The sequence below is a fragment of the Argopecten irradians genome, chromosome 2 (genome assembly GCF_041381155.1).
Source record: "Argopecten irradians isolate NY chromosome 2, Ai_NY, whole genome shotgun sequence".
Classification (NCBI taxonomy): Eukaryota; Metazoa; Mollusca; class Bivalvia; order Pectinida; family Pectinidae; genus Argopecten; species Argopecten irradians.
The window spans coordinates 34,442,725-34,466,923 of NC_091135.1; the positions used below are offsets into that span (position 1 = coordinate 34,442,725).

Genomic DNA, 24,199 nt, shown 5'->3' on the forward strand with positions numbered 1-24,199 from the left:
TTTAATTTCCTCCTCTTTGTTGCCCATATATATATATATGGTTTTTTTCTCACGCTTTCTTTTAGCCATTTTGTTTACTTTTAGTGCGTAACGATGTGCATGCAATCTATTTTCAATTTTAAAATGGTCTAACACCATTGAGAGCTCTGCATTTTCACACAATTAATTGTTCCCTCTGTTTTTCTTGGCGTGTTTCTTTTCAATGAGAGTGTTCCCATTCAAAGAACGCTTCAGGAGTTTAAGTAAGGAAAAATAACACAAGACCTCAAATTTAAAGGTTCAAAATTAATTTAAATGTATATGTTAATAGGAAAATCTATCAAATAATGAAAACATTGTAAGAAAAGTTAATTGTCAAGATTCTGGCTTAAATATAACATAAAAACATTAAGATCACGAAAAAGAACAATTTCCCCGGAAGATGGAAAAGTCAGCTTGCTGTGGCACAAAAATGTAAAATCGCTTGTCAATTTTCCTCTCAATGAGGATGAACTTACAAGCACACGCGTGGTTCATTGGTCTCGGACACACAAAACATTCATGTGGAACATAGATATAGCAGTGATAGTTCACATCAAGTATTACCAATGATTGGAATCATGGCGTGAAGGCCTTGTTGACTAGATCTCACGTTCATATAGAAGTGTCCGTTGACCACGGATACACGGTATGACAATGTTGACGACGTCAGTGAAGACAATAAGCCCGAATACTACCGTCAGTACTGCGACTCCTATGTATCCCATGAACGTGGCCGTGACTCTGTCGTCGCGGGCGGATATAGACCGTCTTATTGTAGAAGACAATGTCTTTTTGTCGATCTTCAGTTCTGCTGTGATATTTTTGGTAATTGCTTCCACTATTTCCGGGTTGACTGTTAGGTCTACAGATGGCGGCCGGTTGAGTTTCCAGCACTCTGCACACGAGCATGTCGTTTGTGCAGGCGCTGTATAAAGTTGTGAGGTAATTTCCGATGTTGAAATCGGATATGGTGACGTAATATCCGGTGTTGTGGTGTGATCTGGTGTTGTGATCGATTCTTTCGTTGTCCCTGAAAAAAAAAATGTAAAATGCTGTAACCCTAACTGTAAACTTTTTAATCATATTTAGGATTACTCTCCTGGTATATACTTTCTAATATTCAGTATTTAATTAGGGAAACGATCGAATGAATGAATGGAATTTGTAATAAGCTATATATATTGTATTAACACATAGCCAAATTTCTAAATTATTTTTGAAGTTTGGAATTTTATGAAACAGAGAATGCTCACACTTCCGTTTACTAAATCCAAATTTTCTTCTATTTCCATTGCTTGATTTTTCTGAGGTTATGAATTACCAGCATTTCATTTCATATGTTTTACTTGATTTACTTGGAAAATATTAGGTGTTTCAGGCGTATATCACCTTTCCTCTATCATATCTAGAGAAGTTGAGAAGTGACGAAATGCTGCTATTATTGGTTATGATGAAATATGTACTCTGGTTACACCTATCACAGATCGGAAATACGATCTGTGATGTCCCTTATACAACTTACCTCCTACACACTCAAACGATACATTGAGGTACTTGGTAATATTTGGGCAAGGGTCTTCGAACACAGTAGCTGATGACAGTATTTTACAAGTATACGACGTTTCACAGAACACTTTTACGATATCTTGTGCTCCTGGCATAACACATGACGTCACAGATGAATTTCCGCCACAGGGTTCAACCTCCGTTCGACCGAAATTTGCATCAAGGATATGAATCCTGAGTCCGTCCGAACAATCCAAAGAAAGATATTCACCGTCACAGGCGATTCTAGTAAATGTTGAGTCTGTACCTGAGCAAAACCAGTAACAAAGTTTGAATATATCCCACACTTTTCAACGGATTGTGTTTATTGGGTTGCATTTGAATTTGTTTTTCACCAATTAATTACAAATAAGAGCTGAAATAATTTTAGCAGAACTGCCAAAGATCATATTCAATAATCGTAAAGTAAAGCAAAGGTATGTTTCCATCTAAACATAAATATTATCTTAATACAAGAATTTTATAGTGCATAAATCTGTGTTGTAACTAATTGTTCATGGTATCATTTATGTTTGTCCATTTGAATGATTTTCACATTTTGATTTACCAAACTTGATAAAAAAAATTAATAGATTACTGAAGAAAAAATAATATGTCGAAATTTGACAGTTTACAGAAAATGTCAAAAGCATTCTGTGTAGTTGTTCTACTCGCGATAGATTAAATCTCACTATAGTTGCGACCAAACTTACGCAAATTTAGATATTCACGATCACCAGAGAATGATAAGTATGATAACATTGACCAATGTGCGAACATATCTCCTCGCAAATTAGCACCAAAGAGGAGATAGCGGCTAATACATTACTTTATTGCAGATGGGCTAATAAAGAAACCCCGTTTAATATTATTTTATGATTCTTCAGCTTAAAATGTAAAACAAAATGACAACAGCTGGTTTGAACTTACTTAACATTCACCATGAGAGGAGAAAGACGACTGATTTACCCGTTGTTAAAGTGAAGGACCGGATGTACAAGATGGAACAACTTATTATTTTGCATGACTATGATTGTCGTAGCAGCATCATGAATCTTTATTTAATTATGCCATAGAAATACTCAAATTTAAAAAAATATACAGAGTAAAACATTTAGATAACACAATTAATGCTTTATTAGTCAATTTAAAAATCTTCAGGATCTTTTCATAAAATGTGTTACAGACAAAGTAGCATTTCCATAATTTGTCTGGAACACGATAACATTGGTTCATTAGAAAATAATGCTGTTTGCAAACTGGCAGCAGTAAACCTTTTCTCACAACATTCAACTACATAGCAGAGCATGATAAAGTCTCAAGACCTAATGAGAGTTAATCCTCCATTAACCGTTTCATAATTAACCAGATATAGGACTTTCTAGTATATATATTAAATATGATCAACTGTCGACAGAGCATATATAATATTTATCATTTGGAGAAAATTGCATTGTAATCGTGTACAAGTATGTATATGCATAAATAAGATATTTACCTTTACAGTGGTACATGATGATAAGGAACACTGTTATGATAATACAGAATGGTTCCATCACTAAGTTCTAGGCATGGCGTTCATGTAAGTATAATTTAACATCCAAACAGGTGAGATTAGGTCTCATTATAAATTCATTCACACTGACTGCATATTCCTTCTTTGATTACACACTTTATACCAAGAATGTGAATGCTCGCAAATCAATGTACCATATACACTGAAAGTTTCGATTTTATGTTGATTGTCATTGGTCCGACTTACAAACGAACACCAAGTACCCATGTGATTATCATATCAGCCTGCGTGTGGGTATGCTTGTATCTGCTTTTGCATTTCCATACGACAAGAGACGAACCCTCGGCATCAATTCTAATGATGTATGCGATTATTTGTGTTCAGTCTATTGAATAAGACTTTTAACACCAGCCTCGCTACAGCTGTTTCCTGTAATCACATGTTTGTGTTCTTTTTTACCTTTCAGTGAGTCTCTCAGCTTCATCCGACAGCCGTCAATAACAATTGACCTTAATTACACAAGATGGATATCAATCTTTCCTGATCCCGGTCTCAGAATGCAGTAGCACAGCCATATATCAACAATTGGGTATTGACATCAAACAATGGAATGCAATTCATTGTTATTCGCCTATTATAAAACAGTGACGAGCTGGAAGAATGTTTTGATTACAGGGGACTTGAAACGAATGGAACTCCCCTGGAACATCAGGTATATCAACTTTTTATTGTGAGTCGCTGGTAGAGAAATCACGGACATGGTAATTGACAATTGATAAGGTTAGATCACATCTATAGTGGTCATTGTCATGAATAATTCATATGTACTTCTGGTTGTTGTTGTTTTTTTTTGGGTTTTTTTTTGTAACAGGTGACGTATCATTCAACAGACTATTTATTTCGGGAACAATTTACTTTTTAGCACAGTATCAAACTGAGTTCTTTCTATTTTCTAGAATCAAAACAGTGAGATCGTTATAAATGATGACGGTAAGGAAAGGTGCAGAACAGCTGATACAGTCTCTACTTTATATTTACCTTATACTTCGTCTCCCTTTTAGAGGAGCAAAGGAGTCTTGATTAATTACATATACATGTACTAAGTGATAATATTCTATCGAGGTGGTAAGTAAAATGTATATGGTATTCAAATTGATATCAGTAAAACCATCCGAAAGCATTGTGGTCAATATGCGTGAGGGAGCAGTTGTAACCGTGGTCACTGTGCGTGAAGTAACTGTGTTCGAAATGAAAAAGGTTGTTTTGTACTTAAATACCATTCAAACTAAGAAAAAAAGGACGGATAAGAATAATAAACAAACAGATATGTCCGAAAAATTGCATAAACTTGTGTTTATACAATGCATCTATATTTTACGTTTCTATTTTGAAAATGTTCGGAAGCAAAAGTGTATGTTTGTCCCACACTCACACCCACGCCTTGCCCTTAACATTGCGCGCCAGTTAGTTGGTTGTCGTATTTCTAGAGAAGGAAATCAGGATGTGATTTCGTCATTGAAAAGCGCGAAGCTAGAAGGCAACTGTATCACTATGTACAATTAAAACCTGCATCACTTCAATGCACAAATCACAAGTTATTGTAACGAATAACATGATAACTAAATATAACATGACGTTATCTTCTCAGTTTATTATATCACAAAGCAAACTCTTATTGCATTTAAAACATTTTATTATGTTATTATAAACTTTAATAATCTGCTCAGGTAACAAAATATTAAACTAGGATGAAATAACTGTACAATGGGAATTTCTTTATACGCCACATAGTAATGACTTTTAATTATTATATCAATGTTTTGCTTTACCTCCGTGAAATCTAAAACAAAGGTTAAATTGCTCTTTTGCTTTATGATAAGTACATGTACTTCTATTCACATTAACTTTCAACCAACCAAACATAGCATCACTGTAACTTATCGTTTTGTGAAGCATTTATAAATTGTATGAATATTTCAGCATTTTGTGCCGTTTTGTTTATCTATGGACTCTCGGATATAGATTTAGCCAATGCTTTAACAGCCTGTAGAGTTTCCTCATCAGAGAGGATGATTTGATCTGCCGGTAACAGAAACCCGTACTGTCTCTCATCTCGGAGCTCAACTCCATAGGAGTAAACGGTACCCAATTCTCCATATACCCAATCTGCACTGCTACTACTAGCTTCATCTGCAAACAAAGTGCACATATTGAATACTGATGTTGATGATGACGATGATGACGATAACGATAATGATGATGATGATGAATGATAATGAATGAAGAAGATGATGATGGTGATGGTGATGATGATTGATAATGATGTTGAATGATCATGAATGAAGATGATGATAATGATGATGATGATGATAAAAAATGTTAAAATTTGTTTAGCAAAAAGGGATAGCGAAATAGCTATTGCAAAAACCATACCGGAACAATAATACATTAACAAAAGTCAACAACACAAAAGTTATCGAGAGTGTGTATGTGAACGTACGCAATGCAGAAAAACCTCAACATTGTGCAAATTTCTTAACGTCACCAATGAAATGCCAACACTTGAAGATGTTAGCATTACAAACGCTATTCTAGAACCACAACATACAAATCATATTTCAATACCCCAATGTTGTATTTTTTTTAATTTTCAAAAATCTGAAAAACGAATGGTGGGCCGACGCACGGACGCACGGACGTACGAACGAACGCACGGTGATTACCGTGGTACCTTAGTGTTCTTGGTTCTCCCATGTTGAGTATTTATAACCACTTTGACAAAATCACACTATTGATAATTACAGTAATATACAGTAATATACTCACAGATTATATTTGCGATACTGCCGTGTGTGTACGTGGTACCGTGAACGATGCTCAGTGCATCGCAAGCTCTCGTTGTCGCCATATCCTACAAAGATTAAGAAATAGTGAAAAAAAATCACAATAGAAAATCTGTGAATTTTTGATTTGTTGTTTATTCCAAGTGAGATTTTACAAAAACGAGTTTTGTAAGTTTTAACTTTTCCTTGCTTTAGAAAAATATTTCTTCTTCTCATTTCATAAAAAAAATTATTATAATTCCTCAGCATTTGATAACTTAAGTAAGCCAATAGTGTTTTATTTCAATATGCACCACCGCTGACAAATGGTATTTTTTCACTATCAAAAACAGGAGCAGACGACTTAGTATTTTTCTTCAGTTACAAAAGTTACTTACTTTACACCATTGCCATCATTGAAACGTTTGAGCTTCTAATTTTACATTAACTTAAAAAAATTTTTTTTAAATAATTGCATTCCGAAAAAAATCCGTGGCACTATATCCTATATGGAATGAAGTACTGATTGCGCATGCACCAAAGGAAAAATAAATTATTTTATATTAGCTTTTTGTTTTAATTAGACATATATATACACGATTCAACACCAACTATTGTTCAAATGATGAATATCATTTCTGCTTTGCTAGCGGTGGAGCGGTGAAGCATCTTTAAATATATTTGAATGGCGTTTTGGCTTGATCTTCTACCAAAAATACAAAGCGCCATTCACAGTAATTCCATAGGATAAAACAATAACAGAATATACCATTTCAGAAAATTGATTCTGAAGTATATCCCCATGGAGACATCCAATACTGGAAGTAACTATGGAAATCTATGAATCCTATTCAAAAATATCGAAAAAGATACGTTTCAGAAAAAGATTGGAGTAAGTTCGATCATATTTCTTGTACCAAATCACCATATAATCATGCCTATAAAACCTAATGGATAAAAGGAATTCTTGTTGTTAAGGAGCTATCTCTAACAAAATGAAACAAACCAATCGGATTTGGTGTTAATGGATAACACATACATAGAGATAAAAATATACTTACTACACCACTCCTTATCCCAGTTACGGTTCGGATCCAATCCCACACACACTCGCCTTGATCAGACCTTGTCTTTCTCCACAGTCGATCATGCAACAATATATTGATATTATAAAGATTTGAATTTTCAGTTATATTAATGTTCATTTATTTTATTCTTCTGGTTATCAAACTGAAAAACACTAGTATTTAACGATTTCATAGATTAACTATACATTTCTACGAATGATAGTAAAAACAATGATGTGTATATCTAACTCGAACTCAATTTTCTTGACTATCCCTTCAAAACGCATTAAAAGGAAAATAAATCATCAATCGTGTCTTGAAGCACATTTCCAGAAATAAAAAAAAACCTAAACTGTGCACCAATGCCTTGTCATTGAAACTATGTTAAATATAGCTGATGCGATGAGATCAGTACATACATTGCATCACTAGCATATAAAAAGTATTAAAACAGCATTACGTTCGTCCAGGTGTATACGTATCCGTCCACATTGAACACCGGAAGTATGTACCACTCAAAGCTGTCAATAAAATGTCTTTATTACTGTCGTAGGTGTCCAACATCTGTACAAAGAGGAGCGAAAACTATTAAAACGAAATGTTTTTACTTTTTTAACCAATCAAAGCAAAGCATCATTTTGATTGAATCTTCTTATAACACACCGGTACATAAGGAATCTAGGAATGTCCTTCAAGAGATCAGGTCTTCGACCGCTGGTCTTCACTAGATTTAAATGAGAGTACTGTCTAATTGATCATACAATACATAAATACCTTTATTCAATAAAAAAGCAAAATAGATGAATGGTTACTGTTATGAAATGGTTAAGGTATGCTGCATATCTTATCATGGAATTTTAAAGGCAATGATTTAATTGTAAAAGTAAATTAGCCGGACCGTATCCATGTTGGAAATTCATGTCCTTTACGACATAGGATCCATACTTTGATCGCAAAACAAGGATTTAAAGTGTTAAGATAAATATATGTCTTTGGAAAGCAGGATATCAGTCTATATATGGACTTTAAATGAAATACACATTACTTCGAAATACGAGCATATAGCATAATGAAATCGTAATAGGAAACATGGTAATTATTGAAAGAAAAGCCTTTTACACAGGTGTCAGAGAATACGTTTCCAGAGACTCAGAGACTCCTGATGCAATCAGAGAAAGTGTTAACTGTGCTGTCATATAGATAACGGTGGCTGGTGATATCCATTCCCTGGAGTGAATCTCTCCCTCCACCCAGAACGCTGGTTTAGACTCTATGGTAGTCTTGGTCTATAATAACATATTACATGTTGACAGATGTACATTTTATCATGTTTTGTGGAATTGCTTGATTTCATTAGTGCTAAAGGATTAATTTAATACTGAAATAAGAACATTTTTGTGGACATATTTGAAATTTCATTGTAAGATGCTTTATTTAAAAATAGTTCATGCACAAAAATGGTAATTAGGTAGTCAAGCACACCTTGAAACTTTCATTGAGAAGTCCATAAGGGTGATTTAACCTTGATTTCTTGATCGGGTGTAATTTTTTGCATTTTATCTTCTCATATTATCTAGTATACTACCTTTAAAACCGTCATTCATAAGACATACATGTACTATAATATGTTAATTCACGATTTTGATCATTTTTGCGAGATATCAAATTTGGCGAATTATGACGTGAATTTATTGAAATTAAAACCCCCGCGAATATCTGTAACTATACAGTATAACTTTAATTCACATGAAGAACTTGATAATTGACTTTGAGAAAGCAACTTTATGTTGTTTCGTTTTACTGATAGAAGTAGTTGGAAACTGTCCTTTAGACATCCATGTCACATTGACAGAAACACCGTGCATAAGCTGCTCATATGAAGGCATCGTGTTGAGAAACTGGCCTTTTGGTCGTATCATTCTGTGAAAATGTCCTCGTGATCTATGAGAATGCCAAATAACGTCCAATAAAACATTTTATAACACTTTGTCGTATTCTAAAATCTACTTTGGGATTTATGACATCACGTAATTATCTTAATCTGATAAATAATACCGTTATGCCATTGATTGAACGGCCCTCGTAGGATTTCGTTATTTCAAACATTGATGCTTTGTCGCTGTATTTTTCGGTGATACTCTTCATCCAGGATTCGATCTAACAATATAAATGTGTATCAATTAAAATGTTTAATCATGTATTTTTTAAAGATATGTATATAGTGAATACTTAATATAAAGCAATAAAAACGAGTCTAAAGCTTGTATTTTGTATAAGTATTCGGACTTATATCTAGTCAGAATACAATATTGAAGATGGAGCCAAATAACATGTCACGGCGCGCTTCTGTTGTAGATAGATATCGTATTATTCATGACAGTAAAACTAATTGCTAAGTTGTCATACACCATTAACTACAAAATACCTTTAAGACCGCAAGTCAACAATAACGGTATTAGCTTAATGTGTAATGGAAAGTTTTCTAAATCTAAATTGAGTATGAATATATTTTGAAAGGCATGGTTTTTGTGTAAAAGCCATATTTTGGAGGCTGAAGAAAGCGAGAATAAACCACTGACTTACAATAATTTTCTTAAATTTATATGAATAAGATTTGTCACTTAATCTCAGCCATTTTACCTCGCTAAGATTTTGATAGTTTCCGTAATCGAAGTCGGCGCCCACCCCCGCGTCTAGGTGAGGCTGTGTCTGGGCGTCGATCTTCTCCTGTACATCGTGGGTGAGGATAACAGGATGGATGCCCCACAACGTGAAGGAAGCATAGACATGCTGAAACACTGATGTTTAAAATACGACGATGTTTGAATACTGGGCACTACAACTGACGAAACAATGGAATATACCTATTTAACAGCTGGGTATACAGAAGTGCATTGTTTTTATTTCGTACATGAGACTTTTCCAATCTTTGAAAATTGCCGAGGCTCTGTCTAACAAATATACAGTTGAGACAGACACAAACCATCTTATTGTGGGTTCTGACGGTGAGGTAAAGAAATGCATTAAATTCTACTATCCAGCAAAGTTTAAATGAATGTTATATCAAATAAATAGATATTCTGTACATGGAAAATAAACGAGGAATTTGGAAACTGTATGTAGAATGTAGCTTTGGACCTGATCGCCAATAAATTAATTAATGATTGATTGATATATAGATCAATTAGATAAAAGTAATGGCCTGTATTTCCTTGTAGTGATTTCAGAGCTACAACATGTTCAGCCTTCTGAGGAATAACTCTAACTAACTTGTAGCTTAAAGGAAATTCAGTGTTATGTTGATATCATTTGGCATTTTTGAATTCTGCACTAAATCGTGGCCTAGTTATCCAATGCACAATTGTGATGTTATTATGAGCACTTCTCATGTGATATCTCTTAATTTAATTAATACTATCTTATTTACTTTTTCCTGCTTATCGCCTATGATCATGTGCAATGTTTGTCCACATTTTGTAAGCTGATAAGCTCCGTTCATAACAATGTAATCAGCTACCATCAGCAAGTTACATATATAGACCCTTATATTGCTTTCCAACCACCCTAAAAGCTTGTTACAAGCATCTGGTAACGAATTTTTATTTCACTCAGGTGTTGAATCATAGATAGTACAGTTGAATTTATTTTTTAAATGTTGAACTTCTGATTAAAGTCATTGCTGCGTGTAACATATCAAGAACGCACTTACCAATACATATCTTCAGTGTTATAATGTTATGAACCCTCCTTTTCTTGGCAGGTTAAAATGAACAAGATCAAATCAAGAAAATAAGATCAGAAAAAAATAAGACGTGTACGGAGCTATTTTAAAGTGTCCGATATTTCAGTACATTTACCTTCTCGGTACCTATGTCGGACATATGTCTGATACTGGCGATATGCCGGTGGTGATTGTTTTAGAATATCCGTCTGCCTCAATCAGCAAAACGTTCGCAGGAGATATATCAAAATGAGAGTAATGGGAAGTATCATTCTGTCAGGAAATTTGATTAGAGTTTCTGAACTGTATTTCATTTTGATAAAAAAGTTGGCTAACCCATCATATCGGACCTTTGAGCTGTGAACAAGGGCAAACACTGCCAGGAAATTTAGCACTAGTGAGTGTACCCTCATCATGGTGGACGTCTAGTCATGTTATAAATTTATTTTGTACTTATATACAGCACAGATAACATGTATTATAGACAAATAATATCATGTACATATATAAAGATAACAAATAAGTTTAATCATATTCCTGATATGAAATCGTTCGTAACGACTGGTTCACTAACGTCATGTGATATAATCATTCGCAATCGAAATATATTCCTGTAAATTCTGATTTGTTACATCCTTCAGGTGTAGAAAGAATCTCAAATTATTATTTGATTTACTTGGATTGGTTATTTTCATATATATATATGTATATCTAACAACTGCTAGACGTAGATATTCAAAACACGTGTCGCAGATATGAAGACCTATTGTCATAAAGTGTGACACCATCTAAACCAGCAGGCCAATGTTCTTGATATATTGATGTAAATTATTAAATTATATCAGCTGTTACACATGTCATATCGATTCCGCCTCTTAACATAAAGAATATTCAGCGTATTATATCACAAAGCAAACTCACATTCATCTATTTTTTTATTTTGTAATTATAAAAGACATTATACCCGTATGATCTGTCCACATTTATTCGAAGGTAAAATTCATTAATCACTTCATGATATACCTTTCCTTTTTAATTCAAGTTCAACCTATCAAATTCAATGGCCGTAGTTATGTCGTCATTTTTGTTCTTACATCGTAAAACCAATACTAAATAATTCGTCTGCTGTTTCTCTTGCGTATTTATTAGTGTTCGGTAATATATTTAGCCAATGCTATAACAGCCTGCATGGTTTCTTCACCAGAGGGGATGATCTGGTCTGCCGGTAACAGGAATCCGTGCAGACCCTTGTCTCGGAGCTCGACGCCATAGGAGTAAACAATATCCAATTTACCATATGTCCAGTCTGCACTGCTACCACTAGCCACATCTGCAAACATAGAAAGCAAAATGGATAATAGACCAAAGAGCAACAAAGATATACATCAAGAAAGAAAGAAAGAAAATAAGAAAGAAAGCGGCAACATATCCACGTAACCATAACGACGACAAAGCAGTATCTACATCACTTCGCATAAGATATTATATGCATCGAATGGACAAGGAATTTCTATCATTGCTTGCTATGCCTCTAATTTTGCGCTATATGCTAAAAATACAAAGTGATTTAGAGGCAGATTTTATTATAAGCAATACAGGAGATATGATAACATTCATTTAAACCAATACAATATACATGTTGCTATACTCACAGATTATGTTAGCAATACTGCCATGGTCGTACTTGGTACCATGAACGGCCTTCAAAGCGTCACAAGCTGCCTTCCCCGCAGCATCCTATGAAAGAGTCAGAAACAATATGAATGGCATGTTTGACATTTTTTGTTTCTTTGGTATTTATTTATACCAAATTCATGTATGTGATAACGCGTGCATTCCTTTGTGAACTTGGACAGCTAAAGGTAAATTATTGAAATTAATGGGAAATTACGGAAAGTTCACTGAAATTACCGTGATAAATATGTATCAAAATAAAAACGGACCTTTTGGGTTATAGAAGAGATTGGCATGAATCGCAAGTGCACCATAATAAAACTTACTGACCCCTATATATAGTGTTAGGGGGTCACCACGTGACGGCTCTACTCAATGTGCAATCGAATGAAAATAAAGTTCATTATTACTATATCATCATTATTATTATTCAGGTTGATAATAGCTGAAATAGCATAACGGCTTAAGTTTGTACTATGTATTACAGAATTTCGATAGCATGCATTGATTGTTCATTAAATAAAAGCCTTCAATGTACCATATTCGAGTAATCTTTTGGTAGCTCCTTAGTGTACCCCCAGGGACTCATCCAAAGCTCGGAATAACTATGGAAATCAATAAATCCTCTAACGTTTGGAATTCCTTTGATGTAGTCTGCTACCCCTTTAACCTCTACCTCTGAAAATGCCGAAGGACCACAGTACGTGTCGGTACACGGATTTTTACTGGCCCCTTCCTCTGAAGAAAAAGATAAAGAATGAGCACGAGACACTTTCGAATATTTTGCAATACATCCAAACAATAAAAAAAGGTTGGGAAACTATATTTGGTATAAGAGAATAAAAAACTTTAAATCTGATATCCGTAAAAAAAGTCTGCTACTACTATGTAGACTCTTAGCTACATTGTTTTCAGTATCCTTGAAATGAAAACCCCTACCATGTTTTTGCTTCAATATAAACATATATAAAAATATATATTCATGCCATCGTGACAACATCCCGGTTTCCAAAAAACCAAAGTGGTTACTCTTTGTAACTAAAGCCGAAAAGAAGAATAAGAAAACATATCCCAAGGAAATTTCTACAAGATAAAATGGTTTGGTGCTTACACACACACGTACAAGAGAGATATAGATCTACTTACTACACCATTCCATATCCCAGTTACGGTTCGGATCCACCCCCACACACTCGCCTTGCTTAGACCTGGTCTTTCTCCACATCCGATCCTGCAACAGCATAGTGTTATTACAAGTTATGAAAGTTTTTTTTTTGTTTTTTTTTTTCAATTTATATCAATTTTATTTTACACTATACAACATAAGCTTATACATGGCTTTGAGACGATTTTATAGATACATTTGTAAATAATGGTTCAACTGACATCGTTAAGAACATACTTTGTCGTGTTAAAATGAAATGTCTCCTTGTCTCCCTGACAGATCCATGTCAACAAATCGTCAAGTTAAAGAGAAAAGAAACTTGATAACAGTACCGTAGTCCAGGTGTATTCGTATCCGTCCACATTGAATACCGGAAGTATGTACCACTCAAAGCTGTCAACAAAATCCTTCATGTCTTTATTACTGTCGTAGGTTTCTAACATCTGTATAAAAAATTGGACAGACAATTTTGTCATTTATTTATTTAACGAAAGCAATACATCAAACATAAAAGCTTTTTCTCAGACCAATTTATAAGGAACAGTGGCCCTCATTCATCCAGAAAAGCGAAAATGTATTATTACTATATTAATCATTTAAACAGTCGGAAAGTAGTCCTTTGTAAAACGAAAGTTTCGATAAAGTACAATTAACTACATAAAGAGATCATATGCTATAACAAAATCGTTAGAGGAAACTGTAAAACATAATTAGATAAGTCACTGCCATCGGTAGAAAATATAAGCAATGACGCCAGAATCAGTCAGAGAAGAGCGGTACCTTTCTATAGACTCCTGATTCAGCCTTACCTGTGCTGTCATATAGATAACGGTGGCTGGTGATATCCATTCCCTGGAGTGAATCCCTCCCTCCATCCAGAACGCTGGTTTAGACTCTGTGGTAGTCTTGATCTATAAACATATTTATGATAACATATTACATGTTGATGTCATGTTATGCCAATTCATTTGCCATATTTGCATTCACCAATTTTAGGAATAAACCATTTATAAAAACGCCTTTCCTTATGTACTCTGTTCCAATTATAGTTCAGACACTTAAGTAGTGGTAATCAGGGACCAATGTTATACACTACAAGACACTGTCATTGAGATATTCAGAAAACTGTGTGACATTTGTAATCTAGCCTATTTCTGAGATTACATCAAACTAAGAAAGTGTCAAAGCATGAATTTACAATATCAAGATTTTTGTAAGAAAACATTGTATAATTATCTAACGTATCTATTTCGGAAGCCATGCCACAATGATTTAAATCTACATATTTCAATAAGAACTCGTCTGTTTAAAACTTTTTGGAATCAACATAATGCTTATATTTCACACGACGAAATTGTCACTGAAAAGCTCATGTTTTGCTTAATAATTGTCTTTGGGAAATTCATTTGATGATTATTTTTAATTTTGAAAGAAGACCTGTTGTGTTAGAAGCCACTGTCACAATACCTTTATGCCATTGATCGTACGGCCCTCGTAAGATTTCGTAATCTCAAACAATGAGGCTTTGTCGCTGTATTGTTCGGTAATACTTTTCATCCAGGATTCGATCTAACAACAAATATCCATTAAAACGTATGTTTTCAATCACAGAAACTCGGAGTAACTTAAATCGTACTGAGTTTTAACAATATTCATATATGTTCATCGTTTACATTATAAATACAAAGTGAATGTCAATTACATAAATATGCATGCATGCGTATTGAACGGGTACGGATATTTGGTGTGTCCAAGTCAGAATCCAATAGTTCCATATGTTTGGACTAGATGTAGGGCTTACACCGCTACTATTACAATGCAGATAGCAAGTTCATAATGAGCTGATAAATGCTGATTTGCTGATGGAAATGTTTATTCAATCACAAAATATGGATAATGGTGCCATTCAATGAGATTGTAGACGTCAGAGTTTGGTAATGGAAGAAAACAGAAAAACTGGAAACTGTTTCACATGGATTCGAACTCGCAACCCCAATGTGGAAGACAGGTTGCATAATATCGGTTTGTTTAAAAAAAATGGGAAAAGCAGTAACGACACACTTCATATTGTGATATTATTATTGGTGAAAAAACAGTTTGATTCTATGTTTATATTTTACATAATTATGAAGAATATTAGTAATAGACTGTTAACTTTTTTGCTTAAATTGCTAACGCAATCTGGGTTACCAATATGTTTTACGAAAGTACACATTTGTTATAGACGCATTATGTGAAAAATGTAGGTGTCAAGAGCAATTCAATAAACCTACCTCGCTAAGAGAGTGATACTTTCCATAATCGAAATCCACGTCCACTCCCACGTTTAGGCGAGGCTGTGTCTGGGCGTCGATCTTCTCCTGTACATCATGGGTGAGGATAACGGGATGGATGCCCCACAACGTGAAGGAAGCATAGAGGTGCTGAAACAGTGCTGGAGCTATACTGATGTCCACGGGTACACCGACTTGACGAGGTGGGATCCAGAAATCTACCTGGTAAAATCAACCAGACGATATTGTATACGTGGTCTACTAAAAGTAGTCTGAAGAACATAATTTCTAATCAACAGTTTTCACAGGAATGATATTGTCACGATTTCGCGGGACATTGATTTGATCACGAAATAACAAAAAAAATGTGCGTCCGTTTTTGTCTATAACTTCATAAACCCAAAATATATTGAAAATAACGCTTATGATTTAATTTAGATAACTCAATGAGGTACTAATTGGACTTTAATTTCCGTGTTTTTACTTATTTTTACAATAAAATAGATCATATGTGGTGCATTGATATCCAAATCAATAGTTTAGTTTGGCAAATTGGCTGTGCCGCTTTAAAAACGTTCTCCGTGTATGACGTCATAATACTCGACGAACAAATCTCAGTCTATACAAAAATAACCTAAAACATGTAACCAATAGAAATGAGTTTAGCATGTGAAATTAGATAATTGAGAAATAAATGAAGCACAATACACTTAATGTCATCACGCAAAAATCCTAAAATTGGATTTCTCCTTTTTAGTTAAAAACCTGAAAAATTGACCCGAAAAAATAACCTGTTACACGATACCAATTGACTAATGCATCAGACTCCTTTCCATAATTCTCCGGAAGTCCCTTTGACTAACGAATGATTTAAAAATGTTTAAGAAAACGAAGAAGATGAGACCTACCTTATCATGACCTGTCTGCCCCTGTAGAGATTTCAGAGCTACAACATGTTCAGCCTTCTGAGGAACAACTCTTACCACCTTGTAGCTGAAAAGAAAGAAAAAATGTATAATTTGTTACCGGTAACCATTTCCACTACAACCCCGGCACTATGTAGCCTTACCAAACACAGTTGATATTATTCAGTTCATGACTGCCAGTTGCTTATTTTGAAGTCATTAGCATTCGCGATCACCAGAGATGTCTGTTGAAAAGGCTGTTCCGTTTACGGTAAATACATTTTTCCATTACAGGAGAAAATTATTTTGGTATGTTCTTAAACTTCTTTATCAAATGTAAATATAAGCAAAGGGGAGAAATATGATGATATACATATTTGGGTGTTTTTCATTGTTTAGAATTCATTATTCAGGGTAAAATTATAAAAAAAAAAAACAGATGGAAGATGTAAACTAACATTTCAATGTTTGTTTAAAAGAAACCGCGACAAAAATGGAATCGACAAAACAACATACTACAAAACAGTAATGTAGATCAAGATATCTGTAAAAAATCTAGGTCACCTGCACATAATGCTAGGTCAAATTCTGTATGCACTCAATGTACAATTTATGTGTTATCACACCTATATAGCTTCGTGTTATCTTATTAACCTTTTCCTATCTATGTATAGCCTACACCAGGTAATGTATATATATATATATATATATCTACACCAGGTAATGTTTATATATATATATATATATAATAGCTTACACCATGAATGTTTACATATATACAAAAACTTACACTATGTAATGTTTACATATATACAATAGCTTACACCATGTAATGTTTACATATATACAATAGCTTACACCATGTAATGTTTACATATATACAATAGCTTACACCATGAATGTTTACATATATACAAAAACTTACACTATGTAATGTTTACATATATACAAAAGCTTACACCATGTAATGTTTACATACAATGTATATACAATAGCTTACACCATGTAATGTTTACATACAATGTATATACAATAACTTACACCATGTAATGTTTACATATATACAATAGCTTACACCATGTAATGTTTACATATATACAATAGCTTACACCATGTAATGTTTACATATATACAATAGCTTACACCATGTAATGTTTACATATATACAATAGCTTACACCATGTAATGTTTACATATATACAATAGCTTACACCATGCAATGTTTACATATATACAATAGCTTACACCATGTAATGTTTACATATATACAATAGCTTACACCATGCAATGTTTACATATATACAAAAGCTTACACCATATAATGTTTACATATATACAATAGCTTACACCGTGTAATGTTTACATATATACAATAGCTTACACCATGTAATTGTTACAAGTATATATACATAGCAATTTTTTATTTTCGCCGCATACATACCCATATATTGTTTATAGATAACTTAAAGTTTATTAAAAAATGCACATTTGAAATTATAGGTTGTAGAAATTTTGATCATATTATCAATGTCAATACATTTGTTTGTTGTGAGAGTAAAATAATAAAGGCACACTTATGAATAGATTTAACTTAGTATTTTGTATTACCTTGGAATGTCCAATACCGTATAAGATAAAACGTGTGTTAACAAATAACACACAAAATTCATATCCTAATGATTACTGTAAATATTACTACACACAAACATGATATGGCCAATACTCACGTTGGCGTTATCTCTATGATATTTGAAAACCTTGCAGTATCAAATTTTAAGATTTTAGCAAAATTTCCGATATTAATCTAAAGTGATACTTTCCGGTTTAAATGACTCAAAAGGTAATCCGAGAGCCTCTTTTTTGGAAGCTACTTATTTCAAGAAAAAACACCTAATTCGACAATTTTGATCTTTATTATACAACAAGTAACACTTTTTCATAACGAAGTGTATGGTGAAGATTTGTATTTTCATCAGATTGACTTATTCAACAATTTGAAATGATTTGTTTTCCAAAAGTATGGAACTATTTTAAAACTGTCCGACTTCCTAGCAAAAGTCATTCGCCTCTTCATGACCTATATATGAATTATAAGAGACTGTTGCCCATATACTGGCAATATGCCGATGATTTTTACTGGCTCTCCGCCTTCCTGCATTACTAAACCCGTCCAATATTTTTTTTCCAAATGTCTGAACAAGGTTTAGAGCAAAAAACAGACATCTATAGTAAGACACAACACATATCAATTAGAAAATCAAAGCAAAGTTGTGTTTACTCCCTCTCTTCCAGAACTTAAAAGAAAACATTTAATCGTATTTCATTTTGATTCGGAAATAGGCTTACCCATCATATCGGACCTGTGAGCTGTGAACAAGGGCAAGCACTGCCAGGAAACTTAACACTAGTGAATGAACCCTCATCATTGTGGACGTCTAGTCCTGTTAATAATCTATTTTGTACTTATATACAGTGAAGATAACATTATCATCGATAGATATTGCCAAGTAGATAAATAAAGATAACAAATAAACTTGGTCACATGTCTGATATCACATGGTTCAAAACGACTCGTGCTCTAACGCCATTTTGTCCGTCATATGATACTAATCGAACGTATGATAGTTCCTGTTATAATCAGTTTTACTCACTTGGAACTAATTATCATGATATAATAATACCACTACATTGAGGAATGTGATGGTCCGGAAAGAAACTAATAATAAAACCCTGAGCCCTTCAAGGTGCCGTCATTTGGCAATTGTTCTTTTTGTAATTATCATACTCATCAAATATCTTTTTGAAATGTCAATAAACTACATATCTAATATAAAAATTACGGACCTTTTATTCCGTCTACCCTGGTCAAATCTAGAAAAATGACATCTGACTACGCCCTCGGTCATTTTTTAATTTTAATAGTTATGGAACCTCAACAAAATTCATAATTGATAAATATGTATGTAACGTTACTGAAAACATTGACATGATGAAAATACCACTCGAAAGTTCGACATTTTCATTACAGGTTTTTTTTTCAAATGTAGGTACAATTCTATTTGTTACATTGTATGCAGTTAATCAGGCAATGTGTTTAATATTTTCTTTGTACAATTTTCTCATAAACGCATTTTTTTTAGTTTTCTTGTACGCCGCAATCAACCGTCAAATATAATAAATTTTGATGAAAAATCAACAACATAACTGATCCATAAGCAGATATGTAATACATCCATTTTTGTATTGCAGGGAAAAATATATATTAACATATCTACTGAATATCTGACAAACGTAAAATCGTCTAAAATATAATCATAAAAATCCAAGGATAATTTAGAAGATCCCACCACTAATCATAGTTTTGTAACACTATCCACTGGTACTCGGAAGTGAACACCACATAGTACAAACTTTGCATGCAGTTGACAACAACAATTCCTTTTTGTTTACTACGTTACCTCAGTGTTATATAGCAATTCCTCAGTTTGAGAACAATTAAATTAACATTATCTACACGGACGAACAAAATGACTATAGAAAAAATGAAAGTTTTGTAGTGCTGTATTCTCCATAATAAACATACAAGCACCTTAAATATTTAAATGAGGTATTTGTTACGATGATAACAATACCAAATTTCAATTCAAATCGAGGTGATTACGTAATGTAAATACCAGCACAGAAGGGTCGCTTATATTAGGAATGGCGATAACAGAATTCGAGAATTATGTTTGTGCAACAGTTATATATGTGAATGTACTTGGGTCATATTTCAACAGACCATCCGTTGACAGTTTGCCAAGGTCATTTTTCAACGGTCATTTTTCAACAGACCTGCCGTTGAGAATTGACCCTACGCACTGTCAATTTTCAACGGCATGTTCAATTTTCAACGGCATTCGGGGTCCGTTTTCAACGTTGAAAACTGACCCGAGGTCAATTTTCAACGGAGGTCCATTTTCAACGTTACACCGTCATTTGGCAATTGTTCTTCTTGTAATTATCATACACATCAAATATCTTTTTGAAATGTCAATAAACCACATATCTAATATAAAAATTACGGACCTTTTATTCCGTCTAACCTGGTGAAATCTAGAAAAATGACATCTGACTACGCCCTCGGTCATTTTTTTAATTCTACTAGTTATGGAACCTCAACAAAGTTCATAATTGATAAATATATATATGTAACGTTACTGAAAACATTGATATGATGAAAATACCACTCGAAAGTTCGACATTGCATTACAGGTTTTTTTTTCAAATGTAGGTACAATTGTATTTGTTACATTGTATGCAGTTAATCAGGCAATGTGTTTAATATCTTTGTACAATTTTCTCATTAACGCATTTTTTGGTTTTCTTGTACGCCGCAATCAACCGTCAAATATCATAAATTTTGATGAAAATCAAAATTAAAATTGTATGTTAATTGTTCAGAAGGTGATGATATGTATAATATTAACAATAAGCTAATATAGATTGCTTCTCTGAAAATTAATAAACTCGTTTTATATTCCTACTTCAAGGCCGTTGTTTATTTAATGATAACTTATTTCATTGTTTCTATCTACTGGGTTTATCCTTGATGTCGATAGGTGATTGAGCGTATAACATCTAGTTTATAACATTATCTATGATTTCTGAATCACTTACATATGAGTCGATTGGCGGGATATCGTTTTCCTCTATAATATTCGCCAATCCTTTACGCAACAAGGATAATTTAGAAGATATGTGCACATGTATATAAGTTTGGGTTAGTTTTAGGACATCTATATTTGAAATGTTATGGATTGAAGAAGCCTTTAGTTTTATCGAAGACGTTAATTTAACTAAATCCAAAACTTTGTCAGAAATGCAAACAACATTTCAGAACTGATCATCTTGACACATTTTATAGCTAGGCTAATCCGAAGATTTCTTATTTTACACCGGCCTTAACAAAATCTTACAATATGGGCCGATTGGTTCAGATTTTTAAAAATGTTGATTTAAAGTGAACAGTCGTGCAAGGATGGCTAAAGTCGGTAAAAACGGTGTAATCCAGTATAATTTCTTATGAAATGGAAAAATAAAATCTCTCGTCAAAATCTGTCTGCGTACGAAGAAATTAATTAAAAGTATGGAAATTCTAAAACGTCCTCCCGGCTCACTATGTCCGTGGTTACACAGAACTGGGAAACTAAGCAGAACTTGACCGTCGTATTAATATGTGAGAACTTTTGGAAGGCCAATGAACGCATTTAGACTGGTTTTCTTTGCCCGTCTATTCACTTTAACATTAGAAACCTTTGGATTATTAATCATTTATGGCTAAAATTAACTACATGTTCCAAGTAAACCTCGCTTGATTTTGTTATTGTAACAATTCTGTAGATGATGAAATGAAAAGGGAGGTAGTGACTAGAATATACATGTATTACTGCAACTTCTTTTCTAGCATAAACATGTATTACTGTAACTTCTTTTCTAGCTGTAAAATAAAATTGAACACCGGGTACATGTGCACGGAACAGTCGGATTAGCTATTTACAAAAGAACCATGTAACGTTCCTGAAAACATTGATATGATGAAAATACCACTCGAAAGTTCGACATTGCATTACAGGTTTTTTTTTTCAAATGTAGGTACAATTGTATTTGTTACATTGTATGCAGTTAATCAGGCAATGTGTTTAATATTGTCTTTGTACAATTTTCTCATTAACGCATTTTTTGGTTTTCTTGTACGCCGCAATCAACCGTCAAATATCATAAATTTTGATGAAAATCAAAATTAAAATTGTATGTTAATTGTTCAGAAGGTGATGATATGTATAATATTAACAATAAGCTAATATAGATTGCTTCTCTGAAAATTAATAAACTCGTTTTATATTCCTACTTCAAGGCCGTTGTTTATTTAATGATAACTTATTTCATTGTTTCTATCTACTGGGTTTATCCTTGATGTCGATAGGTGATTGAGCGTATAACATCTAGTTTATAACATTATCTATGATTTCTGAATCACTTACATATGAGTCGATTGGCCGGGATATCGTTTTCCTCTATAATATTCGCCAATCCTTTACCGCAACAAGGATAATTTAGAAGATATGTGTACATGTATATAAGTTTGGGTTAGTTTTTAGGACATCTATATTTGAAATGTTATGGATTGAAAGAAGCTTTAGTTTTATCGAAGACGTTAATTTTAACTAAATCCAAAACTTTTGTCAGAAATGCAAACAACATTTCAGAACTGATTCATCTTGACACATTTTATAGCTAGGCTAATCCGAAGATTTCTTATTTTACACCGGCCTTAACAAAATCTTACAATATGGGCCGATTGGTTCAGATTTTTAAAAAATGTTGATTTAAAGTGAACAGTCGGGCAAGGATGGCTAAAGTCGGTAAAAACGGTGTGAATGTATCCAGTATAATTTCTTATGAAATGGAAAAATAAAATCTCTCGTCAAAATCTGTCTGCGTACGAAGAAATTAATTAAAAGTATGGAAATTCTAAAACGTCCTCCCGGCTCACTATGTCCGTGGTTACATTTCCACGCAGCCTCGCTTTCAATGCTTTCAACTTTTCTTTACTTTAATTGTCAGAACTGGGAAACTAAGCAGAACTTGACCGTCGTATTAATATGTGAGAACTTTTGGAAGGCCAATGAACGCATTTAGACTGGTTTTCTTTGCCCGACTATTCACTTTAACATTAGAAACCTTTGGATTATTAATCATTTATGGCTAAAATTAACTACATGTTCCAAGTAAACCTCGCTTGATTTTGTTATTGTAACAATTATGTAGATGATGAAATGAAAAGGGAGGTAGTTGGCTAGAATAACTTCTTTTCTAGCGGTAAAATAAAATTGAACACCGGGTACATGTGCACGGAACAGTCGGATTAGCTATTTACAAAAGAACCCATCAGCCGGCAATATCGCTATTGATAATTAAAAATAATAATAATAATAATAATAATAAAACAATAAAATAAAAGCATTTAACGACATAAAACATTAGTTTGATACATAATTATATTTGGGATGAAAACGGAACCTTGTCAAACACCTCTAATAATGAGCAATTTTAATTTGAAATTGATCATTTATATGAAGCATTTCTGGACCATTTTGTTTTCAAATGTACTGCATGGGTTGAATTTGATATTGCTATAACGTACATGTACATATTATATTGCGTTTGAATTATATTGTTCGTGGAACACGACAATATTAATTTTTTTTCAACTTTTTCTTTTGTCTATTTCGAACGCGCCTGTAATGTATGGATAGTGATAAGATACATATATACTTCGCTGATACTTCGCTGATGGCGGCCTCGTTGAAAGTGTACACACTTGTAGAGAGGCATTGATGGTATTATTGATCTTGGTGGAGATAGGGGTTTTTCCCCCTCCTACACCGACTTTTGAGTTCCGGCTACGCACGCACAGATATTATAGAGTTATTTACAAAAATTTTAAA

General features: G+C 33.5%; 4 protein-coding genes across 5 annotated transcripts; all 4 read right to left on the reverse strand.

The window, feature by feature from the left end:
* Positions 1-47: 47 nt before the first annotated feature.
* Positions 48-3,566, reverse strand: LOC138316616 (uncharacterized). The gene is made up of 3 exons (XM_069258291.1): positions 3,542-3,566; positions 1,544-1,834; positions 48-1,051 (listed from the first exon to the last, which is right to left on the reverse strand). The coding sequence occupies exons 1-3, from the start codon at positions 3,564-3,566 to the stop codon at positions 621-623; spliced, it is 747 nt and encodes a 248-aa protein (XP_069114392.1). The 3' UTR covers positions 48-620.
* Positions 3,567-4,810: 1,244 nt separating this feature from the next.
* On the reverse strand, positions 4,811-6,753 carry LOC138315260 (carboxypeptidase B-like). 2 transcript variants are annotated; one of them, XR_011207479.1, is made up of 3 exons: positions 6,674-6,753; positions 5,909-5,993; positions 4,811-5,272 (listed from the first exon to the last, which is right to left on the reverse strand). XR_011207479.1 is itself a non-coding variant. In XM_069256145.1 (2 exons), exons 1-2 carry the CDS (start codon positions 5,988-5,990, stop codon positions 5,085-5,087), a joined length of 270 nt encoding a protein of 89 aa, XP_069112246.1. In that variant the 5' UTR covers positions 5,991-6,099; the 3' UTR covers positions 4,811-5,084. The 2 variants fall into 2 exon arrangements, 1 of the variants encoding a protein (XP_069112246.1); XM_069256145.1 differs by lacking the exon at positions 6,674-6,753 and having other exon boundaries at positions 5,909-6,099.
* A 222-nt stretch (positions 6,754-6,975) lies between these two features.
* On the reverse strand, positions 6,976-11,108 carry LOC138316617 (zinc carboxypeptidase A 1-like). Its single transcript, XM_069258292.1, has 6 exons — positions 11,029-11,108; positions 10,098-10,247; positions 9,612-9,774; positions 9,027-9,128; positions 8,121-8,257; positions 6,976-7,507 (listed from the first exon to the last, which is right to left on the reverse strand). The coding sequence occupies exons 1-6, from the start codon at positions 11,106-11,108 to the stop codon at positions 7,417-7,419; spliced, it is 723 nt and encodes a 240-aa protein (XP_069114393.1). The 3' UTR covers positions 6,976-7,416.
* Positions 11,109-11,609: 501 nt separating this feature from the next.
* Positions 11,610-19,171, reverse strand: LOC138315259 (carboxypeptidase B-like). Its single transcript, XM_069256144.1, has 10 exons — positions 19,056-19,171; positions 16,709-16,797; positions 15,805-16,022; positions 14,999-15,100; positions 14,341-14,442; positions 13,864-13,974; positions 13,513-13,597; positions 12,905-13,104; positions 12,345-12,429; positions 11,610-12,022 (listed from the first exon to the last, which is right to left on the reverse strand). The coding sequence occupies exons 1-10, from the start codon at positions 19,133-19,135 to the stop codon at positions 11,838-11,840; spliced, it is 1,257 nt and encodes a 418-aa protein (XP_069112245.1). The 5' UTR covers positions 19,136-19,171; the 3' UTR covers positions 11,610-11,837.
* Positions 19,172-24,199: the final 5,028 nt, after the last annotated feature.